Source organism: Palaemon carinicauda, chromosome 41, assembly GCF_036898095.1.
Source record: "Palaemon carinicauda isolate YSFRI2023 chromosome 41, ASM3689809v2, whole genome shotgun sequence".
NCBI classification, from domain to species: Eukaryota; Metazoa; Arthropoda; class Malacostraca; order Decapoda; family Palaemonidae; genus Palaemon; species Palaemon carinicauda.
Genome location: NC_090765.1, coordinates 44,057,341 through 44,082,122, shown reverse-complemented (window position 1 = coordinate 44,082,122; position 24,782 = coordinate 44,057,341). Strand labels below are relative to the sequence as shown.

Here is a 24,782-nt window from a genome sequence, read left to right as displayed (position 1 = left end):
TTTTTAGTTTCATTTTATCATTCCATATTTATCCTCCATGGGATTTTTAACTTATTTAGTCATGTTTCATGTTATGTAATGTTATGTCCTAGCTTATGACATTGGTACTGTATTAGAATAGATTAGAGCTTTCGGTGCCTACGTACAAGTGTGTTGTGACTTATATCAAAATTTGAATTGCAAATCAACTTTGAAACATCTCTTTTGTAACCCGAGGACCTGCTCTACTGTTTTGGTTCGTGTACATTTAGGTGCTACTGCTTCTTCTTCCAGGATAATGTTGATATTCAGCGCATGGATTCCCGGTAGTTTTACTGACATAAAGCATAATTCTTAAACTGGAATTATTTATTTCAATATTCTACTTCCCTGAAATTTGTGCAAGTTCCCCCACTTGCAATGGTTGTGTTTTACTGTATATCCCTATGAGTATTATTTACTTAAAAAAGGAGATCAACGTGATGGTAAAAAGAGGGTGTACTTACTCATATGATGCAAGCGCCTCTTACCGTTAGGAGTAAAGGAGATTTAATTCAATTTGATGAAAATTGGGTAATTTTAGTCTATATTTAACCTTCCTTCTTTGAATGACTGACACATAAATCTCAGAAAATTATTTGAATAATAAATTTTAGTAAAAAAAATATTTTTGTACTGAAATGTAAGGAGTGTAAAGGGTGTTACTTTACTAGAGCTTTGTAGTGAGTTGAAAATTTAATAGAATTCATAATAAAATGCCAGTACACTGGGAAGGAATGCTTTACTAACCTTGCTAGTAGATACAAGAACTTATTTCTATGGTTATTAAGAATGCAATAAATAATGTTTTGAATTTTCATAGCATTTCATTTATATTCATGCTTGTCTTGGGGAAAAAACTATTATGAAAGCTCTATTATGACATGCTTATGAAGTAAATATGACTTTAGATTGTTTTTCTTTTCAGTGGTCCACTCCAGCGACTATCCACTCAAGGCCTCTCTGTATCTGGTGTCCAAGGAGTGGGTAATAATACTGCCCAGGCTGGAATTGATGGTGGAGGTGAAGGCGGTGTCAGTGAAAACCTTACCCTCTTCGAAGAAATGTGCGCGAGTAGGAGTCACGAACTTCATGAATTAGCCGACATTTGGAATATCAAGGAAAAAGAAATCACTTTCAGTCAAGATTCTGTTAAAGAGGAAAGGTTAGTTTTATATATAACTTTAGATTTACTTGTGTCACAATGCAGAATACCAAGTTTGATGTGAAGATAGTTCTAATTCAAAAGCTTCTATTCTCTTCTATTACGTACTACTGTACTATTAAAATAGTAAGCACGTAATATACCTTGAAGAAGTATTTCATTTTTTAAGTTCCCAGTTTAAGGAATAGACTCTAGATGGCAGTTTAGTGGTTAACAGTATTTTGGTCTGAAAATGTAATAGGAGTATTTTGAGAATAGATTTCAAAGGTACAAAGTAACTGTAGGAAGATGAATGGTGGATGATCCTTTCTTTTTTATTTTGGGTACAAAAAATGGTGCTGTACCGCATTATTTACTAATTTAATGTTAAATTTCATGTTTTGACTAACTCTTTTTAACATTGCGCTGTATTTGTCAATTTCTAACTAAATTTTACATCTTGATTTGTGTTCTTTAGCAATTTTCAATACTACATTATCATTTGCAATTTTAAATGCTTAATATCATAATTTGACAAGCGTTTTTTAACATTTTGCTCTATTTGTCATATAACTAAATTTCTTGTTTTGATGAATATCGTAACCTAGCATGTCACCTGACATACCAGTCATGATCGCAGTCATAAAGTTGATCAGTGGAAGATTGCATAGGCTCTAAGTCGACGAGTATCTGTAATATGTTTTGGCCTGTAAATGCAGACTTGGCAGGTTGTGAATAATGAGCAAATATCACAGGAACCATCCGATAGTTCTTTTAACAAGCTTGCCCAGTCCTAATTTCATTATTCTTTTATGTCACTTCATTTTTCCTTTCAGTTCAAAAGACAAAGAGGGTGGTTCAAGTTCTGAAGAGGAAGAAGAAGATACACCAGCATTCAGACCACCGGAGACAAAAATGGACGTCGATGGTATGTATTGTTGCTTTTGTTTATTTACATTGTCTTTGTTGAAAGAATATTTTTTTGAACTCTAATGGAAAATATGATAACATTTCAGTCTCTCAATTTTTCTTTCTTGCACCAGTCATTTACAGAATGTATTTTGGTTTTACATTTCTGTAGCACAGAAACTGATTTTTCCTAAGTAAGATTGATGTTATACAAACCCATTATGGATAATTTGCCCTTTTTATTGAGACAACAATGAACCCCAGTTAAATGGGTAAGCAATTCAACTATTGGTGCTATGTTTCTGTCAGATTATTGTGAGCTTTCAACATAACCTACAACTATATACGAAGCAATAAGTAAATGGTGTTCTAATTCCTAATTCTCAGATAAAGGCACACAACTATTTGTGGGTACTAGAAAAAGTCATCCTGGTTCTCAGTAAGGACTGAAAGAAATGTAATTGTGTAAAAACTTTATAATTCAATCTCGCCTAACCACCACTAAATGAGTTCATCACTCAAGACCCAGGCCATTTTTTCCCTTGTCATAATTTACTTATATTAGCAAAAAACTTTTTGCTAAGAATTTCCACCAATTTTTTTAGTCTACGGTATACCAGATAAATTTCCTTCCCATCAATATACATAGTTTTACATGAATTATAAAAAAAATATATATTTGTATAATTAAAAAAAGAAAATTAATAGCAATTATTAATTGTAAAGTACAGTACATCATATAGGGCTCAAGGGAGTAAAAATTCCTGGCCATAAAATACATTTCATGGGATTCAAAAGGTTATCAGGAATCCTGTTACCATGGACCCCATGTAATTGCATTACCCATCACTGATCTCAAAGATGTAAGTAAGGTTTAAGGTTATGAACCTTATCCTGAAAATATTAACATATTTAGATTACTGAAGAGTATGGTGACCCTCAAAAATTTAGAACTTAAAGCCAGCCTGTAAGCTTTTATTGTTGAAACTTGAATCAGCGCCGGCGGAAGAGGGCAATGCCTGTCGGGCAGGCAACAAGGCGGGCCTTGACACAACAAGAACCCGGCAGCCCGATGCAACCAACATCGGAGAAGCCGCCTGTCTCATATGTCTTGAGCCGCGGTGAAAACGATGTGGGCCAAGTGTGTGTGCGTGGCCGTTGCAAAGCCACGACCACCAAAAACAATATACCTAGCTACTGGCATTCTGTCGTTTCCTCCACCCTTCTTCATCTCTTTCTCACCATCATCATCATCATCACCACCAGCAAGTCCTGAGGCGACAGCACCATGGGTGAAGGGGGCAGGCCTGGATAGCTGGAAGCCCTTAGCCCACGACTGCACTCAGGCGGCGAGTCTAAGATTCAGTCGCTCTCTGGTGACGGTGCCGTGACACCAGAGTTCGGCAGCTGGACCCGTGACTGGGCTGGCCTATTGAGGACACCGCAGCCCACCCCACATGGGGAGGCCCCTAGAAAAGGTGGGGTAAACATCGGACACAGCAAACCCGTCTGGTCAGCTCACCGCGGCTGGCGGACATCCCACTAATGCGGTCGAAATAACAAGAAAAAAATATTAACCTTAGGTGCGTGGAACATCCGCACCCTCCAAGACGTGACGAACACCAACCGCCCGGAATGACGTATAGCCCTCGTCTGCAAGGAGCTAGCCCGCTTCAATGTTGATGTGGCGGCTCTTAGCGAGACCAGACTACCCGAAGAGGGCAACATCAGGGAAGCTGGAACAGGCTACACCATCTTTTGGAAAGGCAAGGCCCTAGAGGAGCCTCGCATCCACGGTGTCGGCTTCGCCATCCGTTCCCAGCTAGTGCAGCAGCACAACCTCGCTCCCAAGGCCATCAGTGAGCGCCTGATGACTGTCCGCATCCCCATCACGCGGGACAGACATCTCACCCTGATCTCTGTCTACGCCCCGACTATGACCTCAACCGATGATAACAAAGCTGCCTTCTACACCCAGCTCGACCGCACCATCCAGGCAGTGCCCGCCAATGACAAGCTCGTTGTGCTTGGCGACTTTAATGCCCGAGTAGGCAAAGACCATCGCCTGTGGGAGGAAATCATCGGCCGCCATGGCATTGGAAATTGCAACGCCAATGGCCAACTCCTACTGGGTCTGTGTGCAGAACACCAACTTGTGGTAACCAACACCATCTTCCAGTTACCAAAGCGACAAAAGACCACATGGAGACACCCACGTTCTAAACACTGGCACACCCTGGACTACGTCCTGACCAGAGCCAGAGACCGAGGAGACGTCCGCATCACCCGATCCATGCCCGGAGCGGACGACTGCTGGACGGACCACAGACTCCTCATCTCCCGACTCTCCGTGACGACCCTACGACCACCCAGAAGGGCACCTGACAGCGTACCACACCAACGCTTTGATTGTAGTAAGCTCCGCAACCCACAGGTGGCACAGAACTACAAGGAGGCCTGCGAACAATACCTCGCAGACCCTGTGGGTCAGGCCACTGTCGAGCACCACTGGACCACCCTCAGAAACGCCATGGCCCGTGCCGCGGAGGAAACACTAGGCTACACCACCAAGAAACGGCAGGATTGGTTTGATGAGAATGATGCTACCATCTCTCTTCTCATTGAAACCAAATGACAAACAAGCACGCCTGACTTTGGAAAACCAACCAACAGCAGCTAACAAATGTGCTCACAAGGTAGCTGAAGCTGGTTGCCAAAGAGGTATCCGTGAAGCCCAGAACACCTGGTGGCAAAGAAAAGCTGCAGAGATACAGAGTTTCGCTGACCAACGTGACCTGCGCAGCTTCTATGCAGCAACAAAAGAAATATTCGGTCCCACACGGTCATCAGTGGGCAGCCTGAAGGACGCGGATGGGGCCACGACCATCACCGACAGTGAGGGCATCCTGGCCAGATGGAGGTCTCACTTTGAGAACCTCCTCAATGACCAAGCAGACACCCCAGACGATCTCCTGCGAATGACCCCGCAGCATCCCGTCCGTCACTGGATGGCACTACCACCCTCCATCCATGACTTCAACAAGGCCCTGCAGCGCATGAAGCCCGGCAAAGCCCCAGGGCCAGACAACATCCCGTTGGAGCTCCTCACTCACGTTGGCCCCAGCTTGAGGAACCGTTTAATGCTCCTTATACTGAAAATATGGGAGACCAAAACCCCCCCCCAGTGACTTCCGCGATGCAAACATCATTACCATCTTCAAGAAGGGAGACAGGGAGAACTGTAACAACTACCGGGGAATATCACTACTAAGCATCGCGAGTAAGATTTTCGCTCGGATTCTCCTTGACCGCCTCCTTATTCTCGCAGAAGACGTCCTGCCAGAGTCCCAGTGCGGCTTTCGACCTTCCCGCGGGACCATAGACATGATCTTCTGTGCGCGACAACTACAAGAGAAGAGCCTCGAACAACAACAGCCCATAATGTTCATCTTCTGGGATTTGAAAAAGGCCTTCGACAAAGTACCTCGACCTGCCATGTGGGCTGTCCTCAAAAGATATGGCTGCCCACCCGATTTTGTCAAGCTGGTGCGTGCCCTCCATGACGGAATGGTTGGGAGAGTCTGCCACCAGAACTCTCTTTCAGACCCATTCCCCATCAACGGCGGCCTGAAGCAGGGCTGTGTTCTGGCCCCGACGTGTTTCTCGCTATACACCGCAGCAATGCTCAACGAGATTCCCCCAGACACACCCTCAGTCGACCTACGTTTCCGCATGGATGGAGGCGCTTTCAACCTCGCTAGACTCCGCGCCAGAACCAAGACCACCTTGTGTGCAGTGCGAGAACTGCAGTATGCTGACGACAATGCCACCCCAGGTCAGACGGCAGAGGACCTGCAGTCGTTAGCTGATGCATACAACTCTGCCTACGAACGTTTTGGGATGCAAGTCAACTCAGACAAAACCAAGACCCTCGTCCAACATCCACCAGGACTGATGCTCCCCAACTTCAATACCACAGTGAATGACCAACCGTTAGAACAGGTGGACCAGTTCTCCTACCTAGGGAGCATCCTAACATCAGCTCCCACAAGCAAAAAAGACGTGGAGAACAGGATCAAGGCAGCCCACTCCGCCTTTGGCCGACTAGAGTGCCGCGTATTTAACAACCACGCGCTGACAATGACCACCAAAATAATGGTGTTCAGGGCAGTAGTCCTCTCCACGCTCCTGTATGCATGTGAAACATGGACGCTTTATAGAAACGATATTAAAATCCTAGAACGCTTCCAACAAATGAAACTGAGGCAGATCTTGAAAATCCCCTGGGAGAGCCACACCACCAACATTGAAGTCTTAGAAAGTGCCTCGCTGACCAGCGTGGAGGCCACCATCATCCACCACCGCCTCCGCTGGATAGGACACGTGCATAGGATGGATCCATCTAGGCTCCCAAAGAAAATATTCTACGGAGAACTGACCCAGGGCACCAGACCACGAGGAGCCCCGAAAATGCGCTATAAAGATCAACTAAAGCGCACCCTGGCTCTAACTGACATTGATCCTTCCTCATGGGAAGAAACAGCCAGGGACAGGAAAACCTGGAGGAGTACAGTACACCATGGCACCGTGGACTTCGAGGAGAGGAGGAGACAAAATGAGGAGGCTAGGAGGAGAAGAAGGAGAGAGCGATTAGAACAGCCCCGCCCACCACCTACCCTCCCTTGTGAACACTGTCCGCGACTCTTCCACCACAGACTAGGACTTAACAGCCACATCAGGCATAAGCACCCACCCCACAGATAGGAGGCTGATGGCTAACGACAGAACCCAATACTCGGACACGAGTGGGCGCCGACGACGACCAATAGAATTAGAGGAAATCTTCTGAATAAGGAATTTTGTCGGTGATTGGATACATTCTACTTTAGAAACGCCAGCTACTAAAATGTTTTAATTCTACCTTGTAGATATTGACACTTTAGAGGTAACCTTTTCCTTTGAGACTTGAATAGATTGCAGGTGCCAATTCTTGTATCAGTGGAAGCAAGGCTGATGAAAGCTAATTGCACTTCAGAAACTTCTTGGGAATATCTGTTAAAGGGGACCTTATGATATGGTCAAAAGTGATGAAGTCAATAAGGTACTCTTATTAAGGTTATTGAAGCACTATTTAAAAGTCTCTGATTCTTGTATTGTGAACAGCTTCATGCTACTTGAAGATTTAAAGGGCCTATACAATTCCTGGATAGATGCAATTAGAAATAAAGAACTTTGAACGTTATCTAAATCTAAATAAGGTCTTTTAAACTGTTGTTTGAAAGTTCTTGATCAGGACCTGTTTAGCTGAGTAGCTGTTGTTTGATCTTGAACTAGGTGGCTGGCAGTAGTGTCAGTGGAATCATGTGCCCAATGAGAAATTACCTTACCCTTCCGGAGTATTGTGGGATTTTGATGAAATTTTTGTGTTGATGCTCATGGCCAGGTTGGTGGCCCATACTAAAGTAACAGAATTTTAATAATAAAATTTCTAATGTCCATACTCTCTTGTTACTTATATTACTTCTTCACTAGAAGCTTGGTTTAATCAAACTTGGTTTAAACAACTTTTAACCGTAACATTTTGTAATTTTCCTATTTTTTCCCTCCAATAAGCACATGTCCTTAATGGTGGTAAGGGTAAACAGACACGACAGTACTAACATTACTAACCTGGTCAAGATTACTTTTATAAACTATCTTGAAATATGGTTTGATATAAGGGACTCAAGATTTTTCAATAAAGTTGTTTCTAGTACTAGAATATTGCTTGGTACTCTAAAAGGTATTTTTTTTTTTTCATCTAAATGATACTCTTGATGGATACCAACTCAATTATTAGATTAAAACCCATGTAGTGTACTCGTAAATAAGGGAGTAGATGAGATCAAAATTAATTATCCCACGGCTCTGTGGCCACTAGGGGTGGAGGGAGGTTCCATGAGGAGTTCATGAAGCAAGTCGACTAAATTTATGTTAAAATAATTATTCTCTGAAATTGGACATAATAGAAGGAAATATTCAAATGAAAACAGCCCAGTAGTTAAGGGAAAAAGTTCTCTGGGAAAATAACATTGCAGATAAATTAAACTTCAATAACTATGGCTGTCCTTCAATGGAATGGTGGCTGAACGTTGAGTAATTTTTTGACAATAGAACCCAGTATCAGTTGTCCTCAACTAGTTCCTTCTCCAATTAGTGCACAGGCTACATGCACCATTGTTGTATTTGCCTACTAAAGTATGCTGCATTCACTACCTTCTTAAAAATCCTCAAACCTCCCCTCCATTTCAATTACTAAGGGCCTTCATTGTCATTACCCTTCTATACATTGGTATAAGAGTTTTTAGGTAAGGGTCACTTTATAGATGATATCATCAATAGTAAATGCATTTTTTTAGGATGGCGAATTTGTGCTCTTTCCATAACGTGGAAAGAATTTTTAGAATGTTTAGAATGTCCATTGTGAACAATTGTGTAGAAACTCCTCTAAAGTGGAAGAAAGAAAATACTACTTGTAAGTATAATCAGGATGTAAATGTGGATGAACATTTCAGATAGTTTGCTTCAATAATATGGTTCATGACTTTCATATGGACAAAATTTACCATAAATACAGAAGGAAATGAGTAGATCCATGATTGAGGAAAACTTATACAGTAATTCGGAAAATCTCTTAAGAAACTACAAGTGAAAAGGAAAAAAAAATGATTGAATATGTATTGTGTTACATCAATAACATTAGTTGCAAACAAGTAAGATTGGATTCTTGTTGTTTTGCCTTTTGTCAAATACTTTACCCAGAAGGGTTTTCTTCTCTTTTGGACACTTACTGACAGAGGTTTAAGCAAAGGGCAACTTGCAGGTCTACACCCAAGAAGGCAGTTTTGAGGATATTCCACCTTTTATGTCTCACCAGAATTTTTTTTTTCTTTTTTTTCATATTTACTCTAAGCCGAAGCCTAAATATTTTGAGCATCATCTCTTAGCTGAGTATAGTTTTTCTAGTCAAATAAATCTCTTGATTTGCTAGTATGATAGTTAATGCCTCTTTAGTATCACTGTCATAGAATGCTGTTCCAAGATGAATAAGAATATTAATATTAAGGATTCAAGAAAATTGCCCCCTTCCGTGCTGGGATATATACTGGTTAGGAAAGGGGAATTCACCATCCCCTCCTACGCCTATTGACGCAAAGGGCCTTGATTTCGTCTTCTAGTTCCTCCTATTTATAATCAGTATTTGTTCCAACACGGTTACTTACCTAGGACTACCTTCTTAGGAGTTACTGGCTAACTCTACCTAACCGACCAGCTTTTTGTATAGTTTATCTCCCTCTTCTCGTTTTCTACGGGGTCAACCTCTGGCAGTGTGATACATGCCCGAGGCGACCCCGGGGTCAGGCAGCGTGATATCTCAGGTCGACTGTCCAGTAAGTTTCTGGTCGCGACGTGATATACATCTCGCCGCGCTCTCTCTTACCTGTGCGACCCTCGTGTCCCCCAATCCTTTGTGCTTACCGCGTGTTGACCACGTGTTTTCATTTCACTCTCCCGTTCATCCTTGTGTCTCTTGGTGTGTTAGCGTTGTGTTATGGAGCATCCTCGTCGTTGCCCTGGGCCGGTGGCTGGGAAGTCTTGCGGGGCTTTCCTCTCCAAGCCTGAGGTTGATCCCCACTCCCTGTGTTCCACGTGTAGGGGGAAAGCGTGTTCCCCTACCTCTACGTGCCCGGAATGTGCTGATTGGACTGAGATCCAGTGGGTGCGCTTCGGGACGAAGAAGAAGAAGGCAACTAAGAAGATGCCTAAAGATTCAAGCATTTCTTCGCCTGCAGGTTCGCCAGACGATTCGGCAGACCGTAGCGCCCGCTCTTCTCCCCCTACCCAGCGTAGGGGATGAGGTAAGTCCGTTGCGGGGAAGAGGCCCATTGCACTTCCCCAAGAGTCTGATTTTCCTGTGGGGGATGTGTCCAGTGTGGGGCAGGCATGTGTGGGGCCTGAGTGGAGTGCAGAAGTGTGGGTAGGAGGCAAGGGGCTGGTGCCCGCAGGTCCCGTCTTCTTGGAAGATCCTATGTGGGGTAGGCCGAGTGCCGATACTTCCCCTGCCTCGTGGCGTGTTTCGAGTGCTTGGACCGCCGGGGGAGACACGGAGAAAGGTAGTTCGACGTCTTCGGACCCCGCCACGTGGATGAAACCTAGGACTCCCTTCAGGTCTCCCGTTAGAGAGCAGGTAGATCAGTGGCTCTGTAAAGGACTCGCGGGGACCCCTCCGGCTCCCTCGGCTAGGCTACCCCCCGTGTTTCTGCAACCGCCCGCACCTGAGAAACGACGTGATTTTCCCCCCACGGTCTTGGACTTGTCGGCCGGTTGGAGAGCTCCGTCCTCATCCTCGTCGTCGTCGTCGTCGTCGTCATCGTCGTCATCGGACTCATCGTCTTCTTCGTCATCAGAAGACGAAGACAGGAACCTGATCAAAAGGAAGAGGGAGAAATCCCGAAGGAAGAAAAAGTCTCGTTCCCGCTCGAGGCATGGTAGGAAACGGTCGAAGTCCTCTTAAGAAAAAAGCGAAGAGGAGTAAGTCAAAGGACTGGGTGAATGTCACAGTGCCCCGGAGCGAGCTGTTTAGGTTTTCCACAGCCGCGACCGCTTCCGGGTGGCTCCCTAGAGCCTCGCCTTCGTTGTGTCACCCTCCTAGCTCTTTCGACCTAGCCGCCCGGCGGGAGGGCTCGAACCGAGACCCCCGTGCATTGTTTAACCCTACAGTAGCCTCCGCCCCTTCTTCCCTTAGGAAGGATATAAGGAGTATGAAGGAAGGCTTAGCGTCGACCACGGGCACCTTGGAGGCCTTCCTTAAGCACCAAGGGCGCCCGTCGGTCCGCATGGATCCCCCATCCACGGAGCCCCCCGTGGAACAAGGTACTCCCATGACGGATGCCTTTGTATCCACGGGGCAGAGCATACCACTGGCAGGCTCGGAGGACGTTGGTACTCCCGTGACGGATGCCTTCGTCCCCACGGGGCAGCCCGTACCACTGGCAGGCCCATCGGGCGTTGTTTTTCCCACCGTCACGGCTTACCCCCGTACGGAGGAACTGGTGATGGAAGACCTGGTGGAAGGAGGGGAGTGCTCGACGGACGACATCTCCTACCGTAAGGTACTGGCCCTCATTCGAAGACACCACCGGTTGGATGAGCCCAAGCCCTCAGCTGCAAAGGTAGTACTTTCCGTACTGTCCAGGATGATCGACAGTCCGGTACAACAAAAGCCATCTCTGTCTCTCCCTCTCGCTCAAGACGTAAAGCTGGGGATGGAACAGATCGATGGATACTTGGCAGGACTAGCAGAGGCCCCCAGAAGCCAGAGTTCCTCCAAACTTCTGCCGGGCCTAAAATCCCAGAAACGTTTTTACGTTCCCGAAGGGCATCGCGGCGGTCCCCGTGCGGTGGAAGCAGCGATGACATCGCTGAACCAGGGGAACCTCGGAAGACAGGGCATCCACGGCCCCCGTGTGCTTTTCCCCGACGGAAGCATCTATGATGGAGGACATGGCTCAGGACCTGGTCTACGTGTCCTCTTGGTTGGATTGGTGGTCGTGCGCTTTGGTGGGGTTTCAGGTATCACACGACCTCTCCCTTCCAGAAAATCAGGCCATGCTGCGGGACTTTGTTAGCTCTGGGGGCAAGGCTTTCAAATTCTTATCGTCCCAGTCTCTGTCGGTAGCTTCGAACTGGGTCCTGAGAAAAAGAGATACTGTTTTGAGCAAACTAATGCGGAAGTTGCCTGACAGGGAAGCAAGGAGACAGAAATTCCTCCGTGTGGGAGAATGACATTTTCCCCATCAAGTTGGTAGAGGATACTGTGGAGAAGGTGAGGAAAGTGAGAGAGACGGATCCTAGGCCCCCGCCTATGAGGAAGACCTCGTTTAGGAGAGCTCCAACGGACGTCCCTCACTCCTCACAGACCACACCCTTGCTTCCCAGAAGAGAACTTCCTTCAGCCCCTTGGCTTCAAGCCTCGCAACAGCCCACCCGTAGGACCACGGCAGGCCCTCAGTCAGCCTACAGACCCTCCTATGGTAACGCTAGGAGAGGTAGATCTGGCCGCTCCTCCAGGAGAAGGTAGGAGGAGAGGCCCCCTGCTCCCGCAGGAGCCCCTAGTAGGGGGATGCCTCAGACCTTTTTGGCAAGCATGGCGGGATCTCGGTGCGGATCCCTGGACGGTGACGGTCCTGAAGGAGGGCTACAGACTCCCGTTCCTGGAAGAGCCTCCCCCTCTCATCCCAGCCCAGAGGGCCGATTGGCTGGTTCCAAAGGACCCCTTGAAGAGGTTGGCGCTACAAGAGGAAGTAGCGACCATGATCAACAAGGGAGCTTTGGAGACAGTGGAGAACCCCGGCCCGGGTTTCTTCAGCAGGCTCTTCCTGGTGGAAAAATCGACAGGAGGGTGGAGGCCAGTCATAGATCTCTCAGCCCTCAACAAGTTCGTCTCAAAGACGGAATTCAAGATGGATACCCCCAAGACAGTGATCGCAGCCTTGAGGGAGGGGGATTTCCTCATGTCTCTCGACCTCAAGGATGCCTACTTTCAAATCCCTGTACACCCCTCCAGCAGGAAGTTCCTCAGGATCAAGTGGGAGTCCAGGGTCCTGCAGTTCAAGACCCTGTGCTTCGGCCTCTCGACGGCCCCGCAAGTGTTCACGAGAGTGTTCGCCTCGATCTCGGCGTGGGCACACGAGAAAGGAATTCGACTACTCAGGTACCTGGACGACTGGTTGCTGCTTTCTGCCTCAAGGGAACAACTGAAGGAGTCAGGCGATATGTTGCTCGACCTCTGCAAGGTGTTAGGGATCACGGTCAACCTAGGGAAGTCCCAGCTAGTCCCCAGCACCAGGATGACTTAATTGGGGATGGTCTTGGACACCCAGTTAGTAAGGGCCTTCCTCTCAGAAGAAAGGTTGGCCAACCTTGAACGTATCCTTCAACCCTTCCTGACGGGACAACCCAGGAGGGCCAAGGACTGGCAGAAGTTACTGGGTCACCTGGTTTCCCTGGAAAAATTAGTACCGCAAGGGAGACTCAGGCTCCGCCCGGTACAGTGGAATGTAAAGGAGTCGTGGGTCCAAGGCAAGGAACCCCACAAAGTAGTGCCAGTCCTCCCGAAGACGAGAGAGACCCTTCTTTGGTGGAGCATCAGGTCAAACACGGAGAAGGGAATGCCCTTCGCCTCCGACCCCCCGGAGGTGCTGTTGTTCACGGACGCATCGAAGGAGGGCTGGGGAGCGGACCTGCTTGGAAAATCAGCAAAAGGGCTGTGGTCCAGCGAGGAGGCGTCTCTCCATATAAACATCCTGGAGATGATAGCAGTTCTAAGGGCGTGTCGACAGTTCGTACACTTAATGCGAAGGAACACTGTGGCGTTAATGTGCGACAACGCCACAGTAGTGGCGTATGTAAAGAAGCAGGGAGGCATGAAGTTAAAGGTCCTCTGCGCCCTAGCCACGGAACTGTTGGAGTGGGCCACAGAAGAAGGGTTGGAACTGACGGCAAGGTTCATTCCAGGAAAGAGGAATGTGATGGCCGACGGCCTCAGCAGGGCGGGTCAGGTGATAGGTTCGGAGTGGACCCTACACCCAGAGGTAGCTCGAGCAGTCATCCTACTGTGGGGCTCCCCCGTGATAGACTTGTTCGCCACACGTCTGAATGCCCAACTCCCCGTGTTCTGTTCTCCAATCCCAGATCCGTCAGCAGCGTTCGAGGACGCCTTCCAACATCCCTGGGACGGTCTTGATGTGTACGCCTTCCCTCCCTTCAGTTTGATCAGGCAAGTGCTGAACAGAGTGAGAGGGTCGTCCAACCTGTCGATGACTTTAGTAGCGCCCTGGTGGCCGGAGAGAGACTGGTTCGCAGACCTAAAGGAATTAGCTCTTCGTCCTCCTTGGCCGCTTCCGTACAGGCCAGACCTCCTGCGACAACCTCACTTTCACAGGTGGCACGAAAACCCTCGATCCCTCCGCCTTCACGCGTGGAGGTTATCGAGAAGCTCTGAAGAAAGAAGGATACTCATCGAGAACCGCGACACGGATGTCTGGGTAACTACGGCGTTCCTCGGCAGTTGTCTACCAGGCAAAGTGGGCAGTCTTCCTGAAGTGGTGTGCATCTAAAAACATCAGGCCCTTAGGGGCGTCGATCCAGGACATTGCAGACTTTCTGGTGTACCTGAGAGACGACGTGGGTTCGTCCATCCCAGCCATCAAGGGAGTTCGAGCAGTCCTAGGTCAAGTCTTCCTCCTTAGAGGCCTTGACTTGGGAGCCTCGAGGCACATCTCGATGCTCATCCGTAGTTTTGAGCAATCATGTCCCCCCAGGAGGTACGGGTTCCGCAGTGGGACTTGGCAAGAGTCCTCAAAGTTCTGTCAGAACCGCCCTTCGAACCTCTCAGAAACATTTTAGACAGAGAACTCATCCTTAAAACAGCTTTTCTTTTAGCCCTGGCCTCGGCGAAAAGAGTTAGCGAGTTACACGGCCTCTCTTACGAGGTCTCACACTCCGAAGGGTGAAGGGAAGTTGTCTTTAGGTTCGTCCCTAGTTTTGTGGTGAAAACGCAGAACCCAGCGTGTTGGGATCCTCGGTTCGAGGGTTTTTCGGTGCCAGCCATCCCTCGATCCGGCAACCCTAAGGATCTCCTCTTATGTCCCATACGAACTATAAGAAAATACCTGGAGAGGACTGAAGATTGCCGCCCTCAGATCAAAAATTTATTCATCTCAACAGGATGAGTGAAGAAACCGGTCTCGAAGAATTCCATCTCTTTTTGGCTGAGACAAGTGATGAAGAGAGCCTACGAGGCTTCTGGGACCCCTCTCCTTGGAAAACCGAGACCTCATGATATCAGGGCTCTGAGCACCTCTCTGGCTTTCGAGAAGAACATGGCTGTGGGTAAGATCCTGAAGGCTGGGACCTGGTCTAGACAGTCCACCTTCACGGAACATTATCTAAAAGATTGTACGAGAAAATCCTTGGACAAGTTTTCTATTGGCCCGGTCGTGTCGGCCCTTCAAGAGATCTAAGGTCATAGCCACAGGGTAACCGGGGGTGTTAATGCCAAGAGACACTAGTTCCTTCCTTAACCTTACCCCCCCCCCTCCACTTTTTCCTTCCTTCCCCGGATCGAATGGGCCAGGAAGATGAGGAGAAGACCTTAATCACGGAAAGGTATAACCTTCAAGAAATTGGTTTTGAAAAAGGTAGGACATTTAGACACTAAGTGAGTTTTTTGGATAGTTTTCCCCTACTTTTCGTGCAGTTTTCAAGTGGTCTTAGAATCAAGACCTCCTTAGAGGTTCCCTCTCTCGCGTGCCTCCCCGTCGAATCCTGATTCCTGCAGGACACTCCCACCTCCTAAAGTGTAAGTCTCCTAAGAAGGTAGTTCTTGGTAAGTAACTGTGTTGGAACAAATCACAAATTTTTAAGTAATTTGTATTTTTCCTAACATACTTACCTAGAACTACCTTCGGGTTATGGCCCTCCCATCCTTCCCCGAGAACCTGCAGGATCTAGTAATACCTATTCCAACGAAACTTACTGGAGATTCGACCTGAAATATCACGCTGCCTGACCCCGGGGTCGCCTCGGGCATGTACCACACTGCCAGAGGTTGACCCCGTAGAAAACGAGAAGAGGGAGATAAACTATACAAAAAGCTGGTCGGTTAGGTAGAGTTAGCCAGTAACACCTAAGAAGGTAGTTCTAGGTAAGTATGTTAGGAAAAATACAAATTACTTAAAAATTTGTGATATATCCCTGCATGGAAGGGGCAATTTTCTTGAATAATTAATATTTTTATTCATATTGGAACAGAATTCGGAGAGGAAAGGAGAACTAGAGAACTATATTGTATCATTTAAAGATTTTGCTGTGAACCTCTTCATTAGGTAAAAGACTTAAGAACTCTCTTCGTCTGAATATCTAAATCAATCTGTGTAGAGAATTAGTGGTAAACTTTTGAATGAAATGCATTTAATGGGGCGACTGGATATTTAGGCAACAATTTAGTATTGGTGCTTCTGGCAATGCTTGGCACTTGGTGTGTTAAAGGCTTTATTGAAGAAAAATGATAATAAGATTCAAATTATAAAAGCCTCGGTATTATATGTGCCATAGCGCACATTCTAAGCACAGATAAATATATGTACTATACCAATGAGTTAAAACCAGTAAATTAAGGTGTGAACCATTTTACATAGATAGCATATACTCAGTCAAATTTACCAATACTGTACCCATAATCACTTCAATCTCAACATTTGACTGTGAACAAGGCCACAGGCAAAGAATCTGTCAAGTGCAGCCAAGACTCATTATCTCAACATAGCAGGAACCTTCGGAATGATCTCAACTTAGCAAAAACTTGAGATAAGAACTTACATGTATAACCCTATGAATTGGCAGAGCTGCATGGTTTATAGTTTTTTAATGTCAATATAATGGTGTACATTATTCATTTACTCTATTCTCATTTATCAATTTAGACTTAAATATTTATCGTTGTTCATATAGTTCTAATGTTTATATTGTATTTTTATCTTTATTTGTACTTATGAAATTAATTTTACATATTTATATTTCCTTGCGGTATTAATGAATTAGTTATGCTTGAGAAAAAGTCTGCAAAAATTTGCGGCGAGACAAAGTTTACGTATTGTAAAGGGTCTTTTTTCTTCATGTATTTGTTACTTATATCTACTAGATACCTGGTCTTGTTGTAATCTTTGGAAATGAAAAGGTAACCAAGGTGACAAAAATGCCTTTTAGCAAAATTAATAATTTTAAAAAAGAATTTTTTAACAGACTTTGGATTATGATGTTAGTGGTAGGAGAGATGGTGTCCTGCATCACCTTCATTCTATTGTAGAGGCAAAGGTCTGGATACATAATTTTAGACCAACAATGTATTTTAAGAAGGAATGGTCTCCTGAATGTGCATTGATTGATAAATTTGTGACAGTCAAGCTTGTTTTGGGACATTGTCCTAGGTATTTAACATTTTAAAACGTGGTAGTGATAACTTCATGGTGAAATGTAGTCAATATTCCAGGGGATAAGACCAACTTTAGTGTGTTGTTTATATTTAAAAATCATCTAAACAATCCAATTCTAATAGCTTATTAATTTTTTTTCTCAATAGATTTCCATGTTCTAAATGTCATTATATTTATATATTAAGCATTATCATTTTGCACATCCATGTTCTCTCACCCCAATCTCATTTGTCTTTCATTATGACCCTGAATGGCCTTTTTGTGTCCAAATGCCTGAGCTTTAGCTATTCAACCAGTCATATTTCTATAGTATTTGTGTTGTGTCATTTTTACATAATTTAAGATGCAGTACATTAATAGGTAATTGATTAGAATTTTCATTGGTGTAAATAGTGGAAAACCAAGAAATAAGGTATTGATTAGAATAAGTTAAAAAAAAACCCAGAGGTATATTTTGGTATTTTGTTTCAGACTGGGCTGAAGTTTTTGATCGGCGGTCATCTCTAGAAAAGGCTGAATCAGATGAACCTGTAAACCCCTGGCAGTCAGCACCTGTTGCCGACACCTCAGATAATACTGGCTGGGCTGACTTTGGTGCCTTTCCATCAGGTGCTGGCAACAGTGCTTTTGCCAATCCATTCCAGAAAGCTGATAAAGATAACTTAGATACCTTTTCAGCGGACCTCGGTTCCAACTTTGGAATTGCCTCTCAGGAAAATAGCTCAAATGCTGTCTTTGGCGACACAACTTCAAGTAATGAAGGCTTTAAAGCAGATTTCTCTAGTGTAAATTTTGGTCAGTTTGGAACCAACTGCGAAGAGTCTAAAAGTGTCACTGATGGTGTTGATTTGCCTAACAGGTGAGATAACATTTTCTGAATACTTTTTCTGTTATTCTTTATTGTTCAGGTGTTGGAATGTCTTGCAAAACTGTTAGGGGTTTTGTTAAGGTAGAGGATGCCATGTGTATGGAAATGAATGATGGTAAATACTTTACATTAGATGAAGAAATTTTTGGGAAATCTTTAATGAATTAGTCAGAAGTTGCTTACCTGCTGAGTCTATACTCCTGCATACAGTATTTCTGATTTGAATGCACTTTAATGATGTGGTCAAATGTTTTTAGAATTGCATGCTGTTAGATTACATGTTGACAAATATCATTTCTTTGAATGGTGTGTATTGGTTTATCTTCTAATGTTTTTTAACCGTGGGAATGTACTTGCATGGTTGAACTACTAATCTCTCTCTCCTCCTTGGTTATATTCTATAATGATTCATGTTGCCAAGTTCAATAGATTATTATTGGATTGCAGATTTATTTGCACCATGTTTAGGTGCTTAAAACAAGTGATTGTCTCATTTTTTAGCTATCTGTTCTCTCATACTTTAGTTTAAAAAATATGTTTGTGTATAATTTCAAAATGTTTGAAATTAGGTTTTGGAAAGTTATTAAGCACCTTAGCTAAAGGAGTTATGTACAAGCATAAGTATGTGGGTACAAACTAATGATACTTTAGTGCACTTCCTTAAGCATGTTTAGAAGTATATCTGCAATTTTAGAGCTCAGTCTGTTTACCATACATTTTCAGACTGCAATATTATGAGGTTATTTGGAGCAGGACTGTAGCTGTAATTACTTTATTCTTTTCCATAAGTAATATTGTTACTTTACATTGTCATATTCATTAACCATAGAATTACTAATTTTGTTAACTTAAGTACATGTGGTGAATGTTAGTTGTGAATATTGGCTGTTCGTGTAGTAATACTTATGCATGGCTTTGATATATGCAGTGAAGTACCCCCAGATGAGTCAAATGCTGAAGAGGAGTCTTCAGAGCCAGGGAAAGATGAAGATCTCATGGACAACTTCAAGTAAGTTACTGGATGTATTTTTCAGCTCTTAAAAACCATAGACTGTATAGTTTCCATCTTGTTTTGAGCTCAATGAGACATTGTAGAATATGAAAAGTTGCTTTTAAAATTACTTCTATGAAGCTTTTATAAATTGCCAAGGTCATTCTTTGCAACAGCTAAGGTTATTGGAGTCATTGTGTTATGTTTTATTTTACAATTTTTGCTGGCCATTAAGGATAAGAAAAAAAAGACTGAAATATCTGGGGAAACATTTTTTCCTCATAAATATTTCTTCAATATTTGTTTTAAATGAAAGTTAGAGGAAAATTGAACCAAACTTAATGATCCCAGGGCCAGATGTTATCAACTAATTACCAAGTAATGTGAATTGAAGCTTATTTACTAACCTAAATTTTTCCCTCAATTAAATGTTTTGTCAAACAATGTTAACGAATAGAGATTATAAAATTTTGTGATGGTAAGTTTAAATTTAACAAAAACACCTGTTGAAGTCAACAACAGGAGCTTGTTTCCAGATGCAGACTGCATAATTTCATAACTTTTCACATGTTATAAATTTTTTTGAATACCAGCATCTACTAATAACCTGGAATTAATTAAACTCGCTATTGGTCAAAACTTGTGAAGAGATAAAAGGAACAGCTTACTGCATTGATGGTGTTTAGGGTTTGTTTTCTCTCAAAACTGGGTCAAATGGTGATATCTGGCATCTCTCTGTGATCACGCTGACTACGATTATTAAAAAAAACTCACTTTGTAACATTATTTAAAATTTTTATAATTAAGCTTTGATAATGAAACCAAAATTACAATAAATAAAATAGATATATTAGGATTGTACAATTAAATCCTTGAACAATAAGATTATAAATGAGTATAAAAATTTGGAATCAAATGCCCTTCTCCTGCTAAGTGACAACTCCGAAGGAAGTAACGTGTTGCTTGAAAACAACAAATTGCTTGCTGGAACTTTTATAGAGCTACAATGATAGCAGTGTATTTATCTACACTGAGTGTGGTTGAGGCGGTAACGCTGGCACACTGTCAAACACTGAAGTTGGGATGGAAGGGAGAAGGGGGTTATCGTGGTTGTAACTTGGCGGTGAAATTATGAATGTTTAATTGCGATTATTATGCAATTTATGCAACACTACAGTAACCAAAAATAGTGCTATTAATGTACTGTAATGTAAACCTTTACGGAAAATAATAGCAAAACCCTTTCTATACAGACTTCCGTCATAGGCCTATGATGTAAGTCCGTTAAAGTATAGAAAGGGATACGAGAGAGACGTCGGCTAAGATACTGGAATACACACATACACTTGTGTGTGTAAACAACACTGAATGATTTAGTATATGTATATGTTACATATTTTACACAAGAATCTAAACCTTTATTTTATACTTTGAAACAGTTGATGACATACGTAGGGTTTGCCTACTTTTTTATTACACAATTTTTTTTTGTGTAATTAACGACTCCTAGCAGTAAATGACTAAGTTTAGAATCATTCAGTTAAGGTTGCATATTTTCTTGGTATTGAATAAGACTGCATCCTTCATGATAATTGAAGGAGGGAGCTAAGTGTGCAATAACAGTCAAGGCACTATTACTTGTGGATTTGGACATTGACTCTGTGTAACAGTCCCAAAAAGCCTAAAAAACACATTTAAAGATTAAAAATACTAGACCATATCTGGCTTTTGAGTTACTTAAACTTTGCTGTTGCAAGCATACTATGATATCGGTCTGGAAAAGAGGATGCAGAGCAGGAGCAGGAAGAGGCTAATGAATCAGCAATGCAGACAAAAATAAGCTAAGTTATCAAAAGACTCTAAAAGGAATATTTAGGAATATTTTGACCTGAGGTGAGAGATAAAGGACTCTTAAAACAATACCCGAGAACTGTAAAACACTGTAAGGAGCAGCAGCATGGTCATTTTTTTTTTTTAAGCTTGGTGCAACACACTACATTTACCAAGGAGGGAAATCATAAGCAAAGAGGAATCATATGATTCATTTTTCTTGATCCACGACAATGGATAGATAGGAAATGTTGAGGTATATCTGTGACCAAAGTAGTACAGAGAAGCCTGGTATTTATAATCACATTTGAATGAAGAAAAACCACTGATCTACTGTCCAGTCCTTATAAACATCGCATGTCTGCTTTGGGATCTTTATTTGCCCAACATCTTGGGAAGAAATGAGAATTCCATAAATGGCATACTGTATTTTCCCAGATGGGGTAACCAACAAATGCTGTGAACAATAGCTTCAGAGCTTAAACATAACACTATAACACCTTATGGCTCTCATTTCATGACACAGAAAGAGTACATATTTGAGACAAAGAAACTTACATTGATATTTATAAATCAAAGAAAAGTCAATAAGTAACTTAGGTAAGCAAATAAAGTACTTTAATTGCAGAGTTATTACACACAAAAAATAGAGTTATTGTGGCACTAAAGCTATTTTAACTCAAAACATTAGAAAAATATTGGAAAAGTATTTAGTTGACAAATGAAGTAATACAGAGTGCATTTACTCCAAGTTACTAAAACTAAGACCAGGCAATGTCACTTTATCTGCTACACAACACAAAGAGAAACAGGTGTAAAGGTAGTGCTGTGTTTAATGTGGAAAAAATAAATGTGAAATTAGAGGTAAAGTAGAGCTCTTAGTATGCATAGGTGAGATTCTTTTTCTCCTAATTCAACATGTTGAATTGACTAAATTGGAACTAACAATAAGCTTTTAGCTGCCCATTGTAGTAACAGTTTGAAAATGAAATATTAAATGAAACCAAAATATAACAAATTTCAATTTGAAAACTTCTATTATCCTAAAGTCCACACACGATGTGTTTTTGTAATTAACAGACAATTTGAAATAAGGAAAAGTTAATAGAAGTTAAGCTTTAACAAAAGTTATTTGGTATTAACCTTTTAATGTAATATAAACTCTAACAATTTAAGCCAAAACTTAACAAATGTAATTTAAAAAAAAAACATAGATACTAGGTAAGAATAGTTATTCTATACACAAATCTGAGCTTGTTGTGTTCTCTACAGTAGTAATATCAATAGTGCATGTTAAAAGAATATAGGAGAGAATGGTGAGCATGGAAATCATTAGAGAATGGGTCCTCTAGTAAGTAGATTCAAAACTTTCAGTGTTTGTTGTCAAAAGACGCAGTAATTTGTATCAGCTTTATTGTTATTAATACACTTTTTAGAAAGTGAAAATTAGAAATAGTGTTTTGTATCAGGCTTTCAGTTTCTTTCCTTATCTCATTCTTTTATAAACTAAATTTTCAATTATTGATTTTAGATGAAATTTATATTACCTGTGCTTGAAATTGTCATGGTTAATAACTTAAACCATTGTGATATAGTGTTACATCTTTTAATTAATTTATATTTCAGGTTCACCTATATAGTTTGGTTCCTCCTTTCATTTGGGAATAATTATGGAAAATTAGCCTATTAAATTAAAATATTGGGTATTGACATCTTTTAGACTTATAGACAGTTGAATGGCTATTATTATAGATGGATTTGGTTGTTTCTTCACTTTGCTCACCTAAATGAACCATAAAAATTATTCCCTCCTGCAACCTAATATATTAATCATCAATTGCAAATGAAAACTGAACTAAACGTCTCGTGATTTTTACATAATTCAGCTTTGTCTTAGCACATGTACAAAATGGATGCAGTAATGTCTGCTGCAAAAGTGTGTTGAACAATATTATGATCAAGATAGGAATGGACTTAGACAGCATTAAATCAACAAGAAGTTATTGAAGCAGGCAAAATTGAAAAGGGAAGAAAATTCCAATTGGCTAACTTGATTACAGCCTTAGTGAAAAAGAAAAGAACCTAGATCTAGAATGAAGAGCAAAATCTTTGAAGATGACATATCCTAATACCCAAGCACATTTATGTGTCACTTTAATTTACATAACATCAAGCTTTTTCATAAAATTTTCTTAGTTCCCTGGGACCAAACTTCTCAATCTCATGGCCAGGTTTACTTGAATGTTTCCACAGACCTTTACTTGGATATTTTTTCATGTTTAGCATATTCTTTTCCTTCTCAAATAACACTTGTAAATTTGAATTTAAAGTGTTATTTTTCTACTCAGGACTTTGTTTTACAATTGAAAGAAATCAATGGGAAAATCTATACCATCGCTCCTCTTTATATTGTGTAGTTGCCCATTGAAGTTACAGTACTACCTTACAGAATGTGTGCGTCTACATTACTGTCAGTGTTACAGTCTTTCTAGTCAGTTAATTAAATATTGAGTACAAAATAATTACTGAACATGAAAGAAAAGAAAATTTTATCATATAATTTCCTAAGAAAAACATACAGATAATCTGTTGTGACATGTTATAAAATGTTTGATAGAGGAATAGCAACATTTAGGAATAGCTTAATATTTAGTTACTAAGTTGGCTAAAGTTCAACTTAATGAAGTACTGCAATGACAAATCAACTTTTGAATCAAATTTCTTTTACACCCTGGGTAAATTTAGCGAATTCCCTTTTATACAGTAAGATGAAAAGAAAAAAATACACAAGCAAAACTACTTATGCTAAACACCGACTAGTTAATGATGGATTCATTTAAAGCATTTTTTTTTTTAATATGAAACTACTTTGTTAGTAAATATATTACTACTACAAAAGCAAAAATGGTGTGTAAGTTTACTATACAAAAGATGAGAAAAAGAGAGAGATAACACATTAATTACACACTGTAGAGTACACAGTTCAGTTAGAAATACAGTATTATTAAGTTTTGTTAGCAAGTCAGAGATGCGTTACAGAATGATCTTCCATAATTGGAAAAAATCACTAATCAGGCAAGCCTCTGGAACTAAAGGTGCAGGACTATGGAAGGTGTACCTGTAAAAGCTAGTGGGTCATACGTTAGCTCTTTGTAAAACATTGTAAAGATCTGGTTAGCTCGTCTTGGTTGTAATTCTTGTCAACCCTCTCAAGGTTCTTTGGGCATTATTCTTGTCTGCAGGGGGGGGGGGGGGGGGGCGTTGACTTGTGGAGACATTTTTTTATAGAATATGTGCATGTTCCTTACCATGAACACTATCATTTAGTGCTGCCTTAGTTGTTAATACAGAGGAAGTGACAGTAGTTTAAAAGAGTGATTAAAAAAAAATCTAAACAGTTTCATTTAAAATTGTCTGGTGTTTATGATTAAAATCTTACAAAGTATGCACGGGAATCAATTACAGAATGTTGTTTAGTGTTGAATGTTATTTGTTCTGACACTAAATACACAAACCCTTTCGCTCTTCATTAGGGCTATACTTTCGGCGAAGCTGGAACACTAGCCATAAGACTTTTGGCAAGGTGTAAGTACCCCACCACTAGTTAGTATGGGGGGTAGGGCCTGGTACCAGCTACCCCGCTCACACACACACACACAACTGTGTTGTGTCTCCACTTTTTCTTTTGGCTCGGCCGAGAGCGGGCATCCATTTCTCTCCGCCTCCCAACCTGACTGCCATATTGACTAATTGTTTTGTTTTCTTTTCCTTTTCAGGTGTGTGTTACTTCTTACGGTCGTCATGCGAACTGGTCTCTGACCTTCCTGTCCTTGATCAAGACTGACCTGCATTCGTGTGTCCTGCCTGTAGAGGAAGACCGTGTACGCAGGACAACACTTGTTAGGAGTGTCAGGAGTGGTTTTCCTCCCAGTAGTAGAGATTTAGACGGTGGCGTGAGAAGAAATCTAAGAGGGATTCTTCTCTTTC

The 24,782-nt window shown here is 42.2% G+C and overlaps 1 protein-coding gene across 1 annotated transcript in view; it reads left to right on the top strand.

Moving 5' to 3' along the window:
• LOC137632411 (uncharacterized) overlaps positions 1–24,782 on the top strand; it is a 56,696-nt gene that overhangs the window by 8,241 nt on the left and 23,673 nt on the right. The window contains exons 2-5 of the mRNA XM_068364344.1: positions 947–1,183; positions 1,999–2,090; positions 17,578–17,965; positions 18,903–18,983. Coding sequence (XP_068220445.1) covers positions 947–1,183; positions 1,999–2,090; positions 17,578–17,965; positions 18,903–18,983 — 798 coding nt within the window. The remainder of the gene's footprint in view (positions 1–946; positions 1,184–1,998; positions 2,091–17,577; positions 17,966–18,902; positions 18,984–24,782) is intronic.